Source organism: Podarcis muralis, chromosome 2 (genome assembly GCF_964188315.1).
Source record: "Podarcis muralis chromosome 2, rPodMur119.hap1.1, whole genome shotgun sequence".
Lineage (NCBI taxonomy): Eukaryota > Metazoa > Chordata > Lepidosauria > Squamata > Lacertidae > Podarcis > Podarcis muralis.
The window spans coordinates 24,772,385-24,793,466 of record NC_135656.1 but is presented as its reverse complement, the minus strand read 5'-3'; the positions used below and the strand labels follow the sequence as shown (position 1 = coordinate 24,793,466).

Genomic DNA, 21,082 nt, shown 5'->3' with positions numbered 1-21,082 from the left:
ATTTGGCGGCTCTACCGACGACTTAGGGCAGCTAAGGCTCCCCCCCCCCCGCCCGCCCCAAGGACAGGTGAGTTCGGCTCCCTGGTCCCCTCACCAAAGGCGCAGGTGAGTGAAAAAGGGCGGCGCCGGCGGGAAGTAGCTGCCGCTCCCGCGTTCCCCTCCCTCCCTCCCGCCGCTCGGGGCCTGGAGAGACGCCGCCGCTCGCCGCTCGGCCGGGAGCCTGCGGCCTGACGCAAAGGCCTTCTTCCCACCCGGAGGCAGCAGCTGCGCGCGCAGGCCGGGAGCGGTGGCACGGGAAGGAAACCGCCGTGAGGAGGAGCGACGCTGCGGTGAGGCGAAAGGGAGGGATGCTGGAATCGTCGAGTCGGAAGGGGGCACCCCGAGGGGTCATCTAGCCCAACCCCGTTTGCAAAGCAAAGGGTTCTCAGCTAAAGCATCCATGAGAGGAAAGCAAGCGAGGGAAGGCAGGATACGTTAGTGTGGGGTAATAATAATAATAAAAATAACAATAATTAAAATTATTGCACCCCGCCCATCTGACTTGGTGGCCCCCGCCACTCTGGTGATAAAAGGGAGGAGAGGCTTTTGTGTTTTTTGGAGGGGGGGGGACGCATGGGCGTAGCCAGGATTTTTGGGGGGACGAGACCTCAGATTTGTATTGATTTAAGGGAAGCAGCTTCCCCCCCTCTTGGATACACCCATGGGGCCGGGGGGGGGGCTGTCCCACCACCACAGCAGCAGCAGCAGCTGCACCTTCTCCAGATGCCTAGTTGCCCTTGGCTTGAGGGGCAAGAAACCGAGCTTTGTGCTTTGAAAGGCGTCGCAGAGGCTGGTGCATGGGTTGCCTTTTCGGGCATGGAGCCAGCGCCCTAATGCATCCCTCAAATCGACTCAGTCAGGCGTCGCTTGGAGACACAGTGAATAGGAAAAAAAGAGAGCTTAGGACGGGATGAAGGCCAGCGAGGAAACAGGCGCTGTTTCTCTTATCCCCATTATCCCCTCCTTTTCATTGCTCCTCTGCTCCAGTACCTGCCTGCCTCCTTGAGTTTTAGGATTGCCTGCTGCTGCTGCTGCTGCTGCTTGAATCCTCTCCTCTCTGGGCTGCCATTTAGCTCCAACCCATTAAGCTGCCTCCGCTGCCACCGCCTGGTCTGGCTCCTTGGAGGCTGCTTGCTGCTGCTTTCTATTAATTGTCATCTTCCTTTCCCGGACTGCAGTGAGGAGGAGGACGTGATTGGCACGATGCTACGTTGGGGACTGAAATGCCAACCAGGAGACGGCATGGGAACACCGTGGCTGCGCTGCTTCCTTCCTGGGGTCTTTTAACGGCCTCCTGCTGACTCCTGTTCTTGCTTGTCCATCTTAAGACTTTCACATCCACGGGTGCGGCTTGTGCCAGACGTCATATAGGGTCAGGATTCTGATGTCTTGACTTCGGGATCCCAGAAGAGCTGAGACACAGGGATCCTGCACGTTTCTCTCCCTAGCAGATTGTTTTCAGTCTCCACAGGTTGGTTAATACTTTTAAATTAAAAGGCATTACTTTTTAATTAAGCATTTAACACCTGGCTGTTCTGAAAGGCTGCTGTCCAAGGAACTCGTTTAAGCAGGTGCTGTTGAGAGAGAGATGTAAGGTGGAAACTGTTCAGGTGAAAGGGATTTTATTTTGGCCATGGAGAAAGTAGAAAGGTGTTTTTTTGTGTGTGGGTTTTTTTGTCTCATAGGAAGGATTTTGCAGAGAAGATCTGTTGCTAATTCTGGGCAAGTAAGGGAGGTATGTTTATTAGCCTGAGGTGGGGAGAAGGAGATTGTGCCAAACTATATAAGAGGAAAGTTCTCCTGGATTTAATCCTGGATGAAGGGATCGATCTGGCATGTGCTACAGAAACCTAGCTGGTGTGACACTGTGTCTTATTCTGTCCCGGAGATGTCCAGCTGCATTATCTGCAAAGCATCACAGGTGAATAGATGACTAGGGTCAGGCAAAACAGCTGTATTTCATAGGAATTCCTTTTTCTTTTCTGTTTTTTACCCATCAGTGTTGGGCTGTGAGGAGACACTGAGGTTCTAACCATCTCTGTGGTGGTCTCAATTTTACCATGTTGGAGATTTCTGGGCTGTTTGTCTGAGTGGGGGCTGCAATAATCCACATGAGGCCTTATTATACGAGGAGTGACTCAGGATTTCATAGCCACCATGGCAACCTTTGGACTGTCCTGTTATATAGAGAGAACAGATACATGGATCAGGTCATGCACTTGATGTGTTTGGTGCCTTATCTGGATTGAGGCAGAACTGCTCTAGTGAAGGAACCCTTTAGAATTAGTTCACTGTTGTGGGCCAGTCATTGTTTGGTAAAGTTCAGAATCTTGCAATATCTGATTCCTTCAAGTGTGAGGAAATCTGTTCAGATGGTTGATAGCTATTAGTTTTCAGAATACCTTAAGAGATTCCTTATTTGGAATTACTTGCAACCCTGCCACCGAGCCTTTGGGAGAGGGGGCTTATGTGGATAATCAATATGAACTTGTGATAGGTATGTTGATTGTATGGTGACTTGCCTGCCTATTAGAAAAATTCCAGATTACTACCCTATAAATATGTGGTGAATGTTCACAGTGCAGGAGAGGGGTCGACAGTTGTGGCACTCAGACACAGATGCATTGTGCACTCTAGGAAGAAAAACTAAGGTAAGACAATGAAGTTCAGAACCTCCTCAATAGTGTTTTCGTAAGTGTTACTTATTGTTGAATATATTTCCTCTAAGTAGCTCAAGGCTATATGCACTCCTCCCTTATTTTCCTTACACCAGCTCTGTGAGATGACTTAGTATGTGAGAAAGTGACTGTGCCGAACTTGAGTCTCCCTAATCCTTATATAGCACACTAAGCACTATATCACATTAGCTTTCCTACTTGCTCCATATGCAGGGTGAACTAGATTGGATCTGTGAGGGCTTGTTCTACACACAGGACCAGAACTGTGAGGGTCTATGTGTCTGGGTGATGAGTGAGTCAAGAGAAAGAATTTAGCTTTCTTTTCTTTTTTTTATAATATTTTTTATTGCGTTTCTTTTCATGATTTTGTACATTCCAATCCATACAGAATAAATTAAATACAAGAAACAATTTTTTGATTTTTTTTACAAAAGAAAACATTGTACTTCCCCACACCTTCCAGATCTGCATTCTTTATAATAACCATGTCAGCAATTTGTTACCTTATTTCAAACCTTGTTACCACTTTCAATTATTATGTAACCGTTATTCAATAAATTATATCTCAAATTTGATGCCTTTAAAATAAACATAATATGGTTGGTTCACTTTGTCTTCTTTTCTCTTTTATCACTTATTTTGCCATTTACTTAATCATATTTGCTAAAGCATAACATTTCCAATAACATGCACTATCTTAGGATTCATACAACTTATAATATTTTTGCAAACGACAAGGGTGCCCTCTATCCCCTCTTTTATTTATTTCAGTCCTGGAGGTGCTACTGAACATGATTAGGGAGGACCGGCTGGTACAAGGGATAGAGGTCGGAGTGAAACAATATAAATTGAAAGCTTTTGCAGATGACTTAGTTTTGACACTACAGGAGCCAGAACCCAGTACAAAAAGAGTCTTAGAACTTATAGCAGAGTTTGGTCGGGTGGCGGGATTTAAGTTAAACAAACAAAAAACAAAGGTTTTGACCAAAAATTTGACATCTACAGAAACAGAGGGGTTCCAGAGAGAAACAGAACTAAATGTGGTTAAAAAAGTGAAATACCTAGGGATTCACTTGTCTTCCAAAAACTTGAATTTATTTAAAGACAACTATGAAAAATGTTGGTTGGAAATTAAAAAGGATTTAGAAATTTGGTCAAGATTGAAACTTTCCTTGTTGGGTAGAATCGCAGCTATAAAAATGAATGTATTGCCGAAAATGTTATTTTTGTTCCAAACCCTACAGATCGTGGACAGAGTGGAATGTTTTGGAAAATGGCAGAAGGACATATCTAAGTTTGTCTGGCAGGGCAAAAAGCCTCGAATAAAGTTTAAAATATTAACTGACTCGAAAGAAAGAGGAGGGTTTGCCCTGCCGGACTTGAGGTTATACTATGAAGCTGCAGCCTTCTGCTGGTTGAAGGATTGGCTTTTGCTGGAAAACACTGATGTCCTAGATCTGGAAGGTTTTGATAATGCATTTGGTTGGCATGCATATTTGTGGTATGACAAGGTTAAAGTTCATAAACTGTTCAAAAACCATATTGTCAGAAAAGCAATTTTTGCAGTCTGGATGAAATATAAAGACTTATTAGAGAGTAAAACCCCGAGGTGGTTATCACCGATGGAGGCCAAGGCCAGAAAAAGGCCCAATATGGAGGCTTATTGGCCGAAGTATTGGGAAATAATTGAAAAAACTGGAGACAATTGGAAGCTGCAGAGCCAGGACAAATTAAAAAATAAGGTGCGAGACTGGTTACACTATGCTCAAATTCAAGAGGTTTTTAAAATGGATAAAAAAGTTGGGTTCCAAGTGGAAAAATCGAATTTGGAGACAGAACTGTTAGAACCAAAAACTAAGATATTGTCAAGAATGTATAACTTGCTGCTTAAATGGAATACACAGGATGAGACAGTTAAATCTGCCATGATAAAATGGGCACAGGATGTTGGACATAACATTATGTTTGAACACTGGGAAAGGTTATGGAACACCGGAATAAAATTCACGGCATGTACTGCCCTGAAAGAAAATATTATGAAAATGATATGCCGGTGGTACATGACCCCAGTCAAGCTAGCTAAGATATATCACCTGTCTGATAATAAATGTTGGAAATGTAAGGAGGCAGAAGGTACATTTTTTCATCTCTGGTGGACCTGCCCAAAAGTGAAGGCTTTCTGGGAAATGATTTATAATGAATTGAAAAAGGTATTTAGGTATACCTTCCCTAAGAAACCAGAGGCCTTCCTGCTGGGCATGGTGGACCAGAAAGTGTTAAAGAAAGACAGAACGTTGTTTATGTATGCTACTACAGCAGCAAGAATTCTCATTGCAAAGAACTGGAAGACACAAGATTTACCCACGCTGGAAGAATGGCAGACGCAGTTGATGGACTACATGGAATTAGCTGAAATGACCGGCAGAATCCGAGATTTGGATGAAGAATCGGTTGAGGCGGACTGGAAAAAATTTAAAGACTATTTAGAATTTAGCTTTCTTAAAGCACCAAGGAACAGTTTGAAAATAGCTGTGCCTGTTGAAAAGAGATAAGACTCCATTTGATCTGTGATGGGATTATAATGGTGGTGGTTAACATCAAACAAGCCCTAGAGTAGCTTATAAACTGATTTAATGGGGGACTACTTCAATGTGACTCATTCCTAAATGAGGATACGGTAAATGTTTATGGCCATTTAAATGAGGGATAAAATAGAACTTGTGAATGAGCATCCAGAAAGACCCAATATGTAAGTGTTGGTTGTTTTAACTATTGTTGGGCATTTTTAAAGGTGCAAATTAAAGTGCATTTTTAAAAGTGCAAAGGCACTCATGTAATGCTTTGCTTTTCAGGCTACACATAAAAAATGTCTCTGGATCCTCCGAGACAAATAGGAGTGTGGCGACAGACCAGAGCTCTTTTATACAAGAACTGTCTAGTTAAATGGAGGACTAAAAAGGCTAGTGTTCAGGTGAGTTGATTTTTTTTTATATGCAGTTATGAGTTTGGAGTGCCAAGCTGTGTGCCAGACCACTCCAATCCCTGGATCCAGAGAGTGTTAAATTAAATCAAGGTGTCCTATTCTGGGAATAGACAGACTAGCCTCCTGGTGAAGTGATACCCTGGGTGGTGAGCTGTTAAGGGGTTCAGTGTGAGATGACAAATGTCAACAGACAAAGCCAGAGTTTGGAGTAGAGTTTTGGAATGATGTGACCTAGAAGTAAAGCAGCAAGCTGGAGAAAGGGTAGGAAATGTTCGACTTATGTTTGAATCCAAGGCTTTGGCTAAGGGAGACAAAGACAGAGCTGTGGATAAGGGAGAAACAAGACACTTTTGGGGTGTTAATGCTGTGAACATCATAGGCTCGGTTTATATATGTGTGTAAATAAACCATATATCATAAAGACATCAATCTCTTTTTCTTTCAATTCTAAGAGTTGTTAATATGTTCTTAAACTATTCATATCACATGATGCAGAATTGCGAACCACTCTGAGGTTTTACTGTTGAGCAGTATGTACATTTTGTTACACATATCTCATTCATCTTTACGTTTTGTCGTAAATGCTGCAGCCCCCCCCCCCCCCCGTTATGTGTACCTAAGCTGGTTGTCTTCATTGGGCCTGTGTGCATAAATGCAACTGTGGCTCTCTCGTTTCGTTTCTTCTTTTACCATTAAACTTGTTTGTTCCCTATATACAGGAAGTCCTGATTCCACTTACCTTTTTAGGTTTGCTAATAATAATAAGCATGATTCAGCCTAACAAAAGACATGATGAAGTTCCAGATTGTAATCTTGATTCTACGAGTTGCTCCAGCATCTCTGAGTTTATTATTGGCTACACACCAGTGACTAATATGACAAGAACAATCATGCATAAAGTGACTTCAGAATACTGCCCAGAAGGTACCATGAGTTGTCATGCTGCACGGTCTTTCATAAATTTGTCTTGTGTGGTTTTCCTTCTTGAATTTACTGGGGAAAGTATGTATCTTATTGCATGGATGCTAAAAGTTTAAACCGCTTGAGTTTGTTGCATGTTTTTCTCATACTAAACTTAGAAAGTAAAAAAAAGGATGTAAAGCTCTATAAAACCTAAACATAATTATGTAGCCAAATCTTCACTTCCTTTACTACTACTAGACAATAGAGTGGTGTGCTTTTAAAGCTCAGTTTCACGGTTGTCATTTTGACATTTTAAAACAATTTGTTTATTTCTTATTTGTACTGCATTTATATATTTTTAGTATCAATTCAGGAGCTGTGAGAACTTTCTAAGATACTTTTTGTCTTATCCATTCTTGATATTTTAATTATTAGAGCCTTATGTTGTATTGGGGGTATTACTGGATACTTGAAAGAATTTGGGTATAGGTTTGTGACACAATTTGCATAATGTTTTCTTATGTTAACATTTTTAATAATGCTTTTAGAGAAGGAAAAAGTTGTGGCTCTTGCTGTCAGCAATTGATCTGATCTATGGGGCACTAGCAAGATTTTCTTGGCCCAGCTCACTATATATGTATTTTACACTCTTCCCACCTCACTCTCCATAAGCAGAATAGAGTTGACCCCCTCTGTAGGTTGCTTCTGTGTGAAAGATACGGGCTCTGCGATGATATTGCCAGATTTGGCAGTGCTTCAGTGGGTGACACTTGCACCGTATCTAGCATAAAGTGCACAATACACGACTAACGAACAGAATTGAGCCACAAAGGAAAATGAAAAAATCCTCCCATTTTGGAAATAAAAGAAAGCCATGCTCATCTACAGCAGGGATGGGGAACCTGTGGCCCTCCAGATGTTGAATTACAGCCTTAGCTTAGTGACAGAGTATCTCCTTTGATACAGACAGCCCTGGGTGCAATTCCCAACATCGTAAGGTAGGTCCAAGAGAGATTCCTGCTTGAAATCCTGAATTTGTCAGTATAATAATTATCATTTATTTATGTGCCATCTTTCCATAGGAAGCCACACTCAAGGCAGCTAAAAATATAAAAATATGTATAATTTACTAATTTGCAAAATACAACAAAATGTAAACAGTCAAACAATAAGCTAATTAAAACACGTCACTAGGTAATATACTAAGAATTATAATTCATAAAAGGTCTAACAAACAAAAAACACAAAAAACAATCCCAATAACAGTAAAAAAAACCCCACACCTCTTGAATTAAATAGCCCCTGAACATCCCATCTCCCTGATAGTCTCTGGGCATTCTGAGCAGCATGTCTTTCTGGACTCATGGATCTCTGTCACCTTCAACAGTAACAGTTTCTGTCGCTCCCCTAGTACCTTTAGCAGTAGTAGCTTTTGTAGCTGGAATTGGTCGAAGCCAGCACAGAGATCTCTGAACTAGATGGACTCAGTGGTTTGACTCTGTATTAGGCAGCTTCCTGCAAAAAAGTAATCAAGTAACTTTGCTATTTTGCAGCAGAAGATGCAAAAGAATTTCTGAGTGAGGCAGAAATGGAAGAGGCCAGTCTTCAGGACCCTGAAAACTTTGTTGGTGTCATTTTCAATGATTCCATGTCCTATCACCTCAGATTTCCTACTGTAGGGGCTCCAAGATCTTTAATCCTCCCGACATCAATAGGTAAGTTTAAATAAATGAATAGATAAAATATGTGTGCTTGTTAATTTTAAAGTACAAAACGTAGATGTTTGACCTTGTCTTGAAAATGGAGACTCGAAAAAAGTCAACAATAATAATAGGAGAAAACTGTTTCAATAGAAATAGATATTTAGGAATCCTTTGCACATGCTTATTTTAGGTCCTGTTTGCAGGCTCCCAGATTTTCAAAATACTTGCACAATTGGCATTACTCATTGAATAGAGAAATCTCATTGTGTTACAATTTCAGTTGTAGGAGTGGCTTGCAATAGCAAGATTATTTGCTACTTGTTTTGCCGATTGTGTATAGCTCTGCATGGCTATTTTATTAATTTCTGAGCATCAGTATCTTGATCCTCTGCATGAATTGTAGGGCAATCTATCCATGCTGGTATGGTATCTAGAATGGTGGAGATAAGTTTTTAGAATCTGCATGTATACTGCAGAAACCTAATGTCAACCCAGTTTTGATGCTTTTTAATAATTAACAGAGTTTAGATTTTCCTTCTTAAGCTTTGATTTTTTTCCCCATAGCCAGTTGTTCAACCCCTTCCAAAATGTGTGAAGCTGAAACATACTGGCATTATGGATTTGCAGGCATACAGATCTACATTGATGCAGCAATTATAGAGGTAAATATAAATAATCAGAATGTGAGCAACTCTGAATCACCATTATTTTGTAATAGCTGACATATCAAAAGGTATTATGGGTCCCCCACCCCCTTGTATTTCAGGATATTTTATATAATGGTGTGCTTCGCACATCATGTTAAGCCAAATCAGCAAATGTGTGGGCTCCTGGATAAGATCATAGCTGCTTTCATGATTTAGCTCTCCCCAGACAAACCACGAACTGCAACCAAGGCTGCTTCTGTGGTTTGCAGCTCATGGCTTGTCTGGGAAAGCGAAACCACAAATGCAAGTTTGGATGACATGCTAAGTCAGCAGCACAGTACAAAACAATTAGGGAAGAGCAAAGCAGCTGTAATCTCCTTTCTGAGAGGTTTGTTTTTGTTTGGCTTAATGTGATGTGTGAACAAATGCAGTGAGGTGCTTTCCCCTAAGCCTAATGCATGATAGTAACAGTTCCATTCATCACTCAACGTTAAGTTTAGGCAGTGATTTCCATCAGGATATAATCAGGATATCTGTGTCAACCGTTAATGGCATATAATTTATTCTGAGTGTTACCATATACATTTATGCAAATGAATACTGTATATATACCCCTAAGGAACTATGGCCAGTTATGGATCCCTGTGTATATACGTAGTATAAATATTAAAAGCCATGATTTGAATCTTGAGTTACCTTTCTGCAAATGGAAGTATTCATTCTATTGAAGGACGAAATAGTGGGAGGAGGCAGTTTTTTTCTGATTACCTCCTTTCCTATGCAGCTCACCTTGCATGTTATTTTAGAGAGTTGTGGAAGCCTTTGGAGCAGAATTGAGGGTGGGACATGGGGGTTTTATAGGCATGGGACAATTAGTCAAAATTGCCTCACCCCTCTTCTTCTGCCAGTGGGAGTACCCTCTGAGTGGAGTTCTACTCACATGAATTTGACTCCCATATGTATCCTTTCATAGACACTGTAGCAATTACCAATATGTATCCAGCAAACACTACTTTGTATTTTTTCCCTCACGAACCAAGTGAGAAAAAAGTTTGTGAGAGTCACCATTAAAATTTTATTTATGAAATTTCATAAACCACTATTTAAGCACGGCACATACATTTATCAAGAAAACACTGTTAAAATTCACAAAGCTGTCAAATACCATGGTACCTCGGTTTTGAAACATCATCGGTTTCGGAAGACAGTTCGAGATCCGAAACGTTCAAAAACCAAAAACTCATTACGGAAGCCTCAATATGGAAGCCGCATGGCATGTTCAACTTCCAAGGTGAGTTCGAAAACCAAAGCATTTACGACGTTTGAAAACCGAAACGTTTGTCAATGGAGATGTTCGAAAGCTGAGGTACCACTGTATACATAAAATAATAATCAGTAAAACTTTTAAAAACAAATATAGATACTTAAATTATATGTCTGAGTAGGCTTGCTGAAATAACAGTTTTCAGCTGGCATTTATATGAAGTGAAAGTGCCTGCCTAATGACAATTAGAAGGGAATTTGGAAGTCTAGGCGCTGCCAGACCTAAAAGACTGCTTCACTACACTGGGCTACTAGATCCAGCAATTGCATCCTGCCACACTGATATTCTAGAACTCTGAGAAATGAAGATTTCCAGTTCATGAATATCTGAGTAATAATGAATGCTGCAGAATTTATGTGCCCACTCTTTCATATAATAAAATAATTTGGTACTGATTTTTTAAAGAGGGATTCTGACATATTGAACTGGTATCCTGAATGTACAGTAGGGGGGAAAGTATTTGATCCCCTGCTAAATTTGCCTGTTTGCCCCCTGATGAAGAAATGACCACTCCATAATTTTAATGGTAGGTTTATTGTACCTCTGAGAGACAGAATAAAGTGAATAATCTATAAAGATTGCCATACCCGCTTTTGGAAAATGTGAACTTGGTGAAAGCAGAACATGGCAAACTCTGGGCACTCACTATACCTTGTAACCAAAATGCTGTTGTGAAGGATCCCTTTTTAGTTTCATGGCAGTAAGTTAAATTTGGTATAAAAACTATTTAAAGCAATGAGATTGGTATTTGCAGATTTACAGTTTATTTTGGAAATAAAAAATGCCTGTTGAAATAGCTGCTAGAGTAATTTGAAATCTGATTTTAACATTTCATTTTTCTTAGTTGAAGACTAATAAATCAGTTTTGGAAGAACTGGAATCAGCAAAAGCAGTCAAGATGGGAAAGTCTGCTGTTGTGGAAATAGATAATTTCTTTCGTGCAGTAATCTTAATTTACTTAGTTATTGCCTTTTCACCTTTTGGCTATTTTTTGACTATTCATATTATGACAGAAAAAGAGAAGAAACTGAAGGAATTTTTAATGGTAATGGGACTTCAAGACACAGCTTTTTGGTATGCATATTTCTTAGTTCTTTGGTGTTAATTCAACTTTTGTTCCATTTATTTATCTCATATCACTGCATTATGCTACTCCAGGAAGAAGCAGCACATAATAAGTTAAGCCAACTTAAGAAAGTTCATAAAAGGAAAGTTTCCTGTGCCTTCCTCCCCTGCTGCAGCCATCTGAGACTTGGTACTGGTTTACAAAGCCCTATTATAACAGCTTGGGACCAGGATACCTGAAATATCATCTTGTCTCTGTGGCTGTACTCTGCACTTGTATTTTTATTGGTAAATCACTTTGGGATGTTTTGTGTGAAGTGATTCACAAGTGTGTGTGTCTCTGTGTGTATGTGTGTATGTATGTATGCAAGCAAGCGAGCCTCTCCAGAGGACCAGAGGTCTCTCCAGAATGCTGCAGTGCTCCAGAACATGTTGCACCTGTTGAGGGAAGGGAGAATCACTAAAAATTAGAAACCCTCCATCAACCCTCCCACATTGTTCAGGAGGACACCCCCCAACGTTGCAGTTGTTCAGCAGAATCTCTTATCTGGATCTTGCGTAGAGTTGAATTTTCTCCACCACAATTATGAGTTTAAAAGCTTTCCTGCGGAACAGTCATAAATACTAGTTGCAATAAGATAAATGTTACGAAATAACAAAGTAACCCATTGCAAACAAGCAATGGGGTTCAGTCCTTTATACTTTCCTCTCTCTAGACCCAGAGGGAGAACCTGAATTTACTCATCTTTGCAGAGCTTCTCTGCAGCTCTTCTGATGATGATACTGCTGCTATCAAACACCAACAAACTCACATACAGGCTTAAATTTCAGCTTCCTGCTGTGAATTTCTGGTAATGAGTCATCAGGTAGCTTATCTTACTGAACTGGAAAAATGCCATCCTTTTCTGCTGCTTTTGCAGCATTTTAAATGTAGCGCATTCAAACACAGCATGTTATGTGTTTTTAAACTTATAACTTTAACACCCTACACCCCCCACAACCCCTCTGGAAAGGTTACAGGAGTGAGGAAGGCACAGTGTTTTTTTTCTTCTATGAATTTTTTTGTTTTGTTTTAGGATCAAAGCTAACATCATCATGGTGTTCTTGTGACAGTTTCTCTATGTGAACATCTTTGGTTAATTTAAGTGGTCCCATTTGTGTGCTAACCTTAACCTTAAGACAGTGAGCCAAGCTGCATGTGATATGCATCATATGATCAAGGAAATGGGCATGTAGAAGACTTTGGGGAAATGATTTCCCCATTTTATATATGGGAACACAATGCCAAAGCCTGAGAAATGGCAACACACAAAGCCGCCTCTCTGTCTCTGTCATGCACCCAGAAGAGCTCATACAGCCACACATAAAATAAAAACTGTGTTTCTGTCTCTCCCTAAGTAATCAGATGTTAAGGGACCACGGGGTTGCTATTGCCCTCATGCCTGTCTTACAAGCTGCGTGGAACATTTGGTTGGCTATTCTTGTGAAAAGAATGCAGAACTAAATGGGAAAAGTCAATATGTCCAGTGAGTAGAAGACAGAGGTCAGCTTTGAGCTCCAAAAGGTCAAACACCTCCTTTCAGTTAATATTTGTTGTTGCAACACAGCATATATTTGCATTACAATTCCCATTATAGAATTTACATGTGTAGGCTACTTATACAGATATTAATAAGAGTGTAGGGCCCAAAGTAGTTTTTCAGATATCATGCGTAAACTATTGAGACTGTGTCTTGCTTCTGAGCAGGTATGCAGACGCTCATTCTTCAATCTACAGGTATTTTCTGTGCTGTTACTGTTGGTGATCTTCTCTATATTATCTGTCATTCAACTGCACACTTTTAAGCCTTCATTTCATCCCTACTCTCCATTTCAGTTTGTCTCCATTTATTTCCTCTAGTTTATTTCTCTTCTCCATAGCCAAATCAATTTCATTTCTCTTCTCTAATTTTCTGTTCAATTTTATTTCATTCCCATTCATTCTTTCTTGTAGCCAAGTTTATGAAAACCCCTCTTTCTGCAGTTTATTTGAGATTACCACATGATTAAAAAATACCTATTATAAAATATTGCTGCTGTAATAAAACACTTGTGGAATGACCCCCACTCTGAGGGGTGTCATGCACCAACATTGTGCATTCACTTCTTGTCAAAATTTCAACAATCTTTTTGCCCAAGGTTTTGAGACAAGTTAGATAGAATGTCAATTATACCAGCTGTTTTATTCATTCTCTGCTGCCATGAAAAGTTTGAGTGATTTATTAAAATAGACAATATCCATTTTGCCAGGTAACATCATTGTGTGAAGTGAATGATATATTAGGAAGGGAAATAGAACTACATGCAACTAGAATATATGGGTGAGCGCTCCCAAGATCACCTTGGATTAAATTGGAAATGATCCAGGGCTGGCCCAAGACATTTTGGCACCTGAGGCGAACCACAAAATGGCTCTCCCTCACCAGAGAGGAAGAGAGGAATGGAAATCTACATCAGGAACAAGGGGGAAGGGAATAAAATCAATCTTTCTCAGTGGTTAAATTGGGAGTCAAAGGGGCCAACTTTGAATCGCCAAGAAGCTGCTGTGGAAGCAGCATGGGAGGGGCTGCCGAGGAGGCAACAGATTCAGCCTCTAAGGAGCACATTGCAGCCATCACTGCCACCATGGCAGCAGCTGTAGCAATGGGCGATGCATTCCTTGGAGGCCAGATCTGCTGGCCTTGTGGATCCTACCACCCGAGGCAGTCACCTCACTTTGCCTCATGGGTGAGTTGGCCCTATCGAAGCCCTTCCAAAACCCTTGGATCACTTTTCTGAGCCAATTCAAAGCTGGCAAAATGATGGAACTCCTCCCAGCTTGTGAGGTCTGCAGGGACAAGTCCTGCTCACTCTTCACTTTTGGCCCTGCCAACTCTTAATCTCCAGCAGACCTCACAAGTTCGGAGGACCTCTTATCATTTTGTCCTCAAGTCATATGTATCACTTGTGACCACAGTGATGTCCAAATGATTCCTTCCCAGAGAAGCTTTTCACTGGCAGCAGACAATACATGTACCACTTGTTTATTTCAGTGGAAATGCCCCCATAAGCTCTAAGCCTAACATTAACTAGTTATTTTCTTCCCATGGGCAACCTACCCAGCAAAACATTACTTTTCTTGGTTTGTGGCTTACTATGTACATTGCAAATATTTTAGATGAATATGAAATAATTCATCTTGTCATACTTACTGCGATTCTGTGCTTCATTAATTTCAGGCAAGAGTTATCACTTTTTAATAGTATTGACTAATATTTAGCTTCAACTTAGTAGTTCTTATAGATAACTTTGAATTCATGAGCCTTCATTGTGTTTTCCCTTTTTCTAGGCTTTCTTGGGTCTTGCTCTACACCAGTCTGATTCTTGTCATGTCCCTTCTCATGTCGGTTATTGCAACATTTTCTTCGCTCTTTCCCCAAAGTAGCAGCTTTGTGATATTTCTTCTTTTTTTCCTATATGGATTATCCTCCGTAAGTGTGTATGTATGTGTGCTTGCTCATTGCCAATATGCTGAAGCTACGTGTTTTAGGATTGTCCTTCCTGTTGACATAGAGGTATCCCATGATGGTGTTTCACAGGTACTCACTAATTTAGGGATAATCCTGGGGACGTTTAGGCAAGATGCCATGGATTTCCACCAGAATAATGTTACTTCTACCCAGATAAAATGTAGCAGGTCTAACAGACACAACTACAGCCTCCATGGCAATTCTGCCACCCCACCAATCACAACACTGAATGCTGATAGCTTCCCCATATTAGCCATCCATGGATCTGGTCAACAAGAGTGATGGCAGAAGGAGCCCATCATGTCACCTTAGCTAGAACACATATAAAATATAACCCTGCAGCCCCAAAGTCACCACAACACTGTTCCCAGTATAGACCACTATGGTTTAGTGAGCAGGAGGATAATAGCTGATATGTACAGTGAAACCCTTCAGGAATTGCTTCTTATTGAGAAGGGTTATAAATCCCCCTAATAGTGCTACCCAGGCAGTCTGCAAACAAGCATCTTTTGACAGACAAGCACACAAAGTCATTCAAGGAAGGACCAGCTACTCTGATCACAGCACCAATGCAATGCCTGCATGGAGGACCCATGGATTCTCAAGAAGGTTTAAGCTGAATTGTACAACAATGCTCCCCCAAAGATACAGATTTGGGGATGAGCAAGCTATTTGGAAAGGACAGGAACATAACACATAAGGAAGAGCAAGGACCTCAACAGGCTGCTCCTGGAGGCCATTTCTAGGACCTGCTTTTTAACGCAGCAGAAATGAGCTATGCAGTATGTAGCGGGAGATAGCAGGACCCAACTACATAAACCAGTACTAAGGGAATTCTTAAAGAACCCAGCGCAAGTTTAGTATGCATGAGGTCTCATGTTGTGGGTACAGTCTCTCGCTAAAAGGACTGGAAGATGGCATACCTGAGGCAAAGCAATGTGACAGCCAATTGAAAAAGGTGATGTGTGGACCTTGTGGAACCCATAGAGCCAATGGTTTGTCACTTTTGCTCAGCCCCCTTTATCCCATCCTGTCTGTTTCTGCCTTTAGTGCTGTTTGCCGCCTTCCTTGCTCCATCTGACCTGGCAAGGAAGAGGGCCTATACTAGGCATCATTGGCGTCGAGTGCTCCACTTCTCAGTCTCAAAGGTAGCTGTGCTTCTCATTGCCTCTGCTGGTGTGCGTTGAGGTCCCACCTTCATGGCAAACATCCCCTCTTCCTGCAGAGCGTGTATGTACCCTGAGTTGGAGACAATATTGGTTGCCGTTGAAGGAGAAAAGATTATTGGGAGTTTACACTGTCCATATTGTAGCAGTGGGTGAGGATTGGACAAAAATGGGAGAGATCTGGAGAAGTAATGTTTCAGGCATGGGTTCCTGCCTTTCCCCCCACCCTCCAGGCTTCCGTTTAACTGTGTGTGGTGCCCAATGGTAGCAATGGAAGTTATTGTGCATTATCTCGGACCCCGAGAGACAGGGTATTTGCAAGAATTCTGAAAAGATAAACATGATCGTAACCTTTTTAACTTTGCACAAACAGAAAACATACAGGGCTAATAACAAAGAGGTTTTTTATCATAGTTTCCAGAGTTGTTCTGTGATTTAAGTTCTCTAGACACATGCACAGAGTAGTGTCACTTACCTAGTTGTCTGAACTGTGTTGTCCCTGTCTGAGTCTTATATACTGCTGGTGGTGTGTCATGATTGCCTGCAAAATTTGTTGAATTCCTCTCCTTGTGTAGTGCAGAAGGCAGTAACGTTGAAGTGCCCATTTACTGCAGCAGGAATCTCTGAACTAATGCAGCCTCTTTTGTTCTAATGTTACACCACAATCAGGATTAACATTTTAGTCAGAACAGGATTCCACTCCTTCTGTAGCATGTTATGCCAGCACAGTCATGGCGCTGTGGTCTAAAACACTGAGCCTCTTGGGCTTGCCGATCGGAAGGTTGGTGGTTCGAATCTGTGCAGCAGGGTGAGCTCCTGTTGCTCAGTCCCAGCTCCTGCCAACCTAGCAGTTCAAAAGCACGCCAGTGCAAGTAGATGGGAAGCAGATGGGAAGTCAGGGCAGGACTATTAACATTGGTGTTGTGTGTGGGCAGTAGTCTGTTCCCATCGCCAGTCTATCCACAGCATTCTGCACAAGGGTGGCCCTACATAAAGCATGTTGTTTCTGATTTATCTGTGTTTCTCGGGACCAAACTGCATGTGACAGGGTTGCCACCCATCTGCCTGTCTGCCATTTTTGTTCAGATGCCAAGTGCAGGGAGATGAGTGAAACTTGCCATCACCTTCACTGTGCTTTGTTTCATTAAGCAGTCTTCTTCCAGCTCATCTTTGATACTGGGACAATTGGGTAGAAGAATTGAGCTGGGTAGAATTGCTTGAAGCAATGGAATGTGGTGCTGGTGGGAGTTGGGGAGAACAGACTGTATTTCTTTTCATGTAGTCCTCTTTCCCACCATGACATGTGAATGTGCCTAAGACCCTTATGATTGCCCCATCTCGGTTATTTAGACCAATTTGTCCATTCCTATTTCAGTCCATGTGTCTTTTGCATGTATTCACTTATATGCCCATTCTGTCCCATTTCTGTACTAATTTACTTTCTTTTTTAAAAAGTTTGCACAATTTGCATATAAATAAGTGTTATTGAATGTATTTTATCTCAAAATGTTAAAACTTTTTTGGGATAAGCGCTGTGTTGCAACATTCAGAGAAGTGATTAAAATAGCAATGTTCTGTTCCACACATTAGTCCAGGAGTTTTGGATTAGGTCAATTCATATTGGAATTTGTAAAGTTCAGATTTCTCAAGCATACCTATGTTTAGTTTGGCCCAAAGTCTTCTGGCTCCTAACATTTAATGTATGGAAACATCTATTTATAGCAAGAAGAGAAGGTGACCTGTGGATACTGATTTTGCACTTATTCCGAATTTATGATTATAGCATATGTAAATGGACTGTATATTCAAGGGCCTTTAAAGTCAAATTCTGATCTGCTCTCTGTTCTGCACAATCTGCCCATTATTTACATGAAAGGTTTATATAGGGTGCATATTGTACAATCAGGCCTCTACTATAATGTGTATAGTCCGTACATTTGGATGAAGTTTAGTGGAAAGACCGCTTCTGTGGGCTGGCATCTTTACCATCAGCCAGTGCCTGAATCTATCTGCAATTCCTTCTGCCCCTTGAGAATATGCTGATTGGGTTGAGAACAATACCCCCCCCCCCCCGGGAAATAATAACATATTGTTTATACGGATTTTAATTTTAAACTTCTTTGGGAAGCAATCTTGGCCAGAAAATGGGATATAAATGTAGAGTTCTGCTCATGGGACATCTCATTCATAGAAGGGCATGGCAGGTGACTCAGAAGGCTGTCGTGGGAAGGGAGAATTGGAAGTTCCCTCCCATCCCACTTCCATGAGCAGCAGCTTCTGCAGCCCGTCCTTTCATGGAATCAAAGCAAAATACATAATTGCTTAACTTAGAAAACCTCATTAAATGTAAGAGCTGCACTGTGATTTGAATTGCATCTTGGCCATTCACTGTCTTTCTGAACCTTGAATCTGAATTGAAAGTGATCATTTTTGAAAAGGTGACCTGTTTTTACTGCAAAAGAATCATTCCTTAAAAATCATGTTATATTTTGTTAATGCGCTCCTTGCAACCTTAGATTTCCCACTCTGATTTCATAACCAATTTGGGAAATTTTGATGTTGCAGTTTGCCAAAGGAGATAGTACTCTTAGGAAGAAAATCCTCAGCCTGTTAGCCAGCTGATGTCTTTCATTAGCATATTATATTGTCTTTAGCAAATACTAAGTGATACAATAATTATGATTTTCACATATAAAAATTTAGATTCTAGCAATTTTAATCAAGTCCTATTGTGCACTGAAAATACGCTTTCTATTTCTGTTTAGATTTCCTTTGCATTTTTGCTAACCTCTCTTTTCAAAAAAGTGAACTATGCTGGTTCAGCTCAGTTTTTCACAACTGTGGCTTTTGGTGCTGTGGGCCTGAGCATTGCCCTGTTGGAAGATTTTCCAAAGTCTTTTGTGTGGTCACTAAGCCCACTGTGTGAATGCCCCTTTTTAATTGGTGTTGTACAGGTTAGTAAAGTATTTGTTTGTTACTGTGGCATGCACCCATCACTGTGGTTCTAATATGAGATGTGATAATACTTTAAATCTTTCATCTTGGAATAAAGTATGTAATACACCTAGAACTTGCTTTGAACTTTTTATATATGTGTTTCTAGTTGTTTTCTAATCCGTTATTAAGTAGACATTTTAACCGATGAGAAAAATCAACTGTAATAAGTAACACAATTGTCAGAAGTTCAAAGAACACTGTTTGTTGCAGACTTTTTATGTTAAATTTTGCAGCTTCCTGTCATAAATGTGTAGTTTTCAGTATATCACAAGCAGTCTTTTGCTAGCATAGCAGGAGATCACCTTACGGTCTCCACCTCTGCAGTCTCCCGTGCACCTCAAACATTTTCTCTAGAGGCTCCCCCAACTCTCTGGAGCAGATTTTGAGGATGCAGGGTGGGAAAAAGGAAGGTAGAAGAAGATGGATTTGATATCCCGCTTTATCACTACCCTAAGGAGTCTCAAAGCGGCTAACATTCTCCTTTCCCTTCCTCCCCAAAAACACCCTGTGAGGTGAGTGGGGCTGAGAGACTTCAGAGAAGTGTGACTGGCCCAAGGTCACCCAGCAGCTGCATGTGGAGGAGAAGGGAAGCGAATCCAGTTCACCACATAGGCGCCGACTCCATGGGGCTTGAGGGGGCCCGAGCCCCCTCAAAAATTCGTTTGGGGGGGCTCCGCCCCCCCAATAATCTCCGGCGCCCCTCCAGCAGAGCGCCATCGCCGCCCCTCCCCAGCCCAAAATGCACAGGGAGGGGCGGGCTGCATGCCTCCTGCCCTCCCTCCCGAGCAAAAGCTCCACCCAATTTCCTTTGGAGCTGATTAATAGGCGCAGCACGCTCTCCCCTATTCGCTCACGAGGAGGCGGTGCCACTTTATTTGCATATTCATGAGCTTATTTATTATTCATGAGCTTTCCCGGGCCCCCCCAATATTTTTTATAAGTCCGCGTCCCTGGTTCACCAGATTATGAGACTACCGCTCTTAACCACTACACCACACTGGCTCTGTAGTGGAATCCCGTTGTATGAGCAGAAGTCAGCTTTAAAGCCACTGAGTTTTTCTTCTGGGTCAGATATTAATCCAAACTTTAGAAGAACACCTTCCCACTCCCATCCAGCAGCTATGGTAGTAACAGTGAACTTACCTCCACACTTCTTTTTCTCTTCCGCTTTCCCTGGTGTCTGGAATGCTGCCACAATAGCATTCCATGTCTCTGAAACCCTGATGTTAGTTTGGGCATTTCGTAGTTGGAGGAAATTATGCTTCCTGGGGATCCAGGAAAGGGAAGATCTGGAAGAGAGGAGGCGGATAATGGTTGGGAGAGAGAGAGACAGGCACATTCAACCTCCCCTCCTGCTGCTGTGGCCACAACTGTCCTAAAGGTGGAGGAGAGAGAATAATGGCATCTCACTGCTCAACAGTCTTTGCTGCCTTACCAACCATGAAATAATAGAGGGGATCACAGGGGATCAGCAGTTAAGAATGAATTTAGGACTTGGGGGGGGGGGGTAGCTTGAATGTTCTCTGCTTTAGCTCATAGTTGTCTGCCCAAATGAGGAACTTGGCCCATCACCCCTACTTATGATGGCAACTTGATCATCATCATCAAGGTTTATATAATGTTACATTATTTACCTTACTATTTTAGTAAACTAATGCTGTCACGTAGCTGCAATTTTTATATGTCTTTGCAGGTGATGCATCTGGAAGATTATGAAGAAGGAGCTATTTTCTCACATATAACTCATGGCCCTTATCCACTAATTATTGCTTATACGCTATTGACCCTTGATAGTATGCTTTACCTGCTCCTAGGGATTTATTTCGATCAAGTGATTCCAGGTATGTTAGACTCAAAGAAAAATACAAAAAAACCTGAGCAACATCAAGGGTTTGGTTACATATTAAGTATTGTGACACATATTATATGTGGTGAAATACTCATTTTAAGTGTATCATCATCCTTACTGAAATTGTGTCCATACTAGAAATCTTCATTCTCAACCTCTTTAAATTCATTCTAATCATTT

The 21,082-nt window shown here is 41.3% G+C and overlaps 1 protein-coding gene across 6 annotated transcripts in view; it reads left to right on the top strand.

Moving 5' to 3' along the window:
• The first annotated feature begins 227 nt into the window (after positions 1-227).
• LOC114588342 (cholesterol transporter ABCA5-like) overlaps positions 228-21,082 on the top strand; it is a 53,271-nt gene continuing 32,416 nt past the window's right edge. For 2 of the 6 annotated variants that reach the window (XM_077924047.1, XM_077924044.1), the window contains exons 1-9: positions 1,574-2,690; positions 5,570-5,688; positions 6,420-6,624; positions 8,157-8,318; positions 8,871-8,968; positions 11,122-11,351; positions 14,710-14,851; positions 18,822-19,010; positions 20,747-20,894. In XM_077924047.1, the coding sequence (XP_077780173.1) occupies positions 5,584-5,688; positions 6,420-6,624; positions 8,157-8,318; positions 8,871-8,968; positions 11,122-11,351; positions 14,710-14,851; positions 18,822-19,010; positions 20,747-20,894 (1,279 nt within the window). In that variant the 5' untranslated portion in view covers positions 1,574-2,690; positions 5,570-5,583. Of the gene's footprint in view, positions 485-1,217; positions 1,511-1,569; positions 2,691-5,569; positions 5,689-6,419; positions 6,625-8,156; positions 8,319-8,870; positions 8,969-11,121; positions 11,352-14,709; positions 14,852-18,821; positions 19,011-20,746; positions 20,895-21,082 lie in introns of those variants that run through there. The other 4 variants (XM_028713573.2, XM_077924048.1, XM_077924045.1 and 1 more) reach the window with 4 other exon arrangements.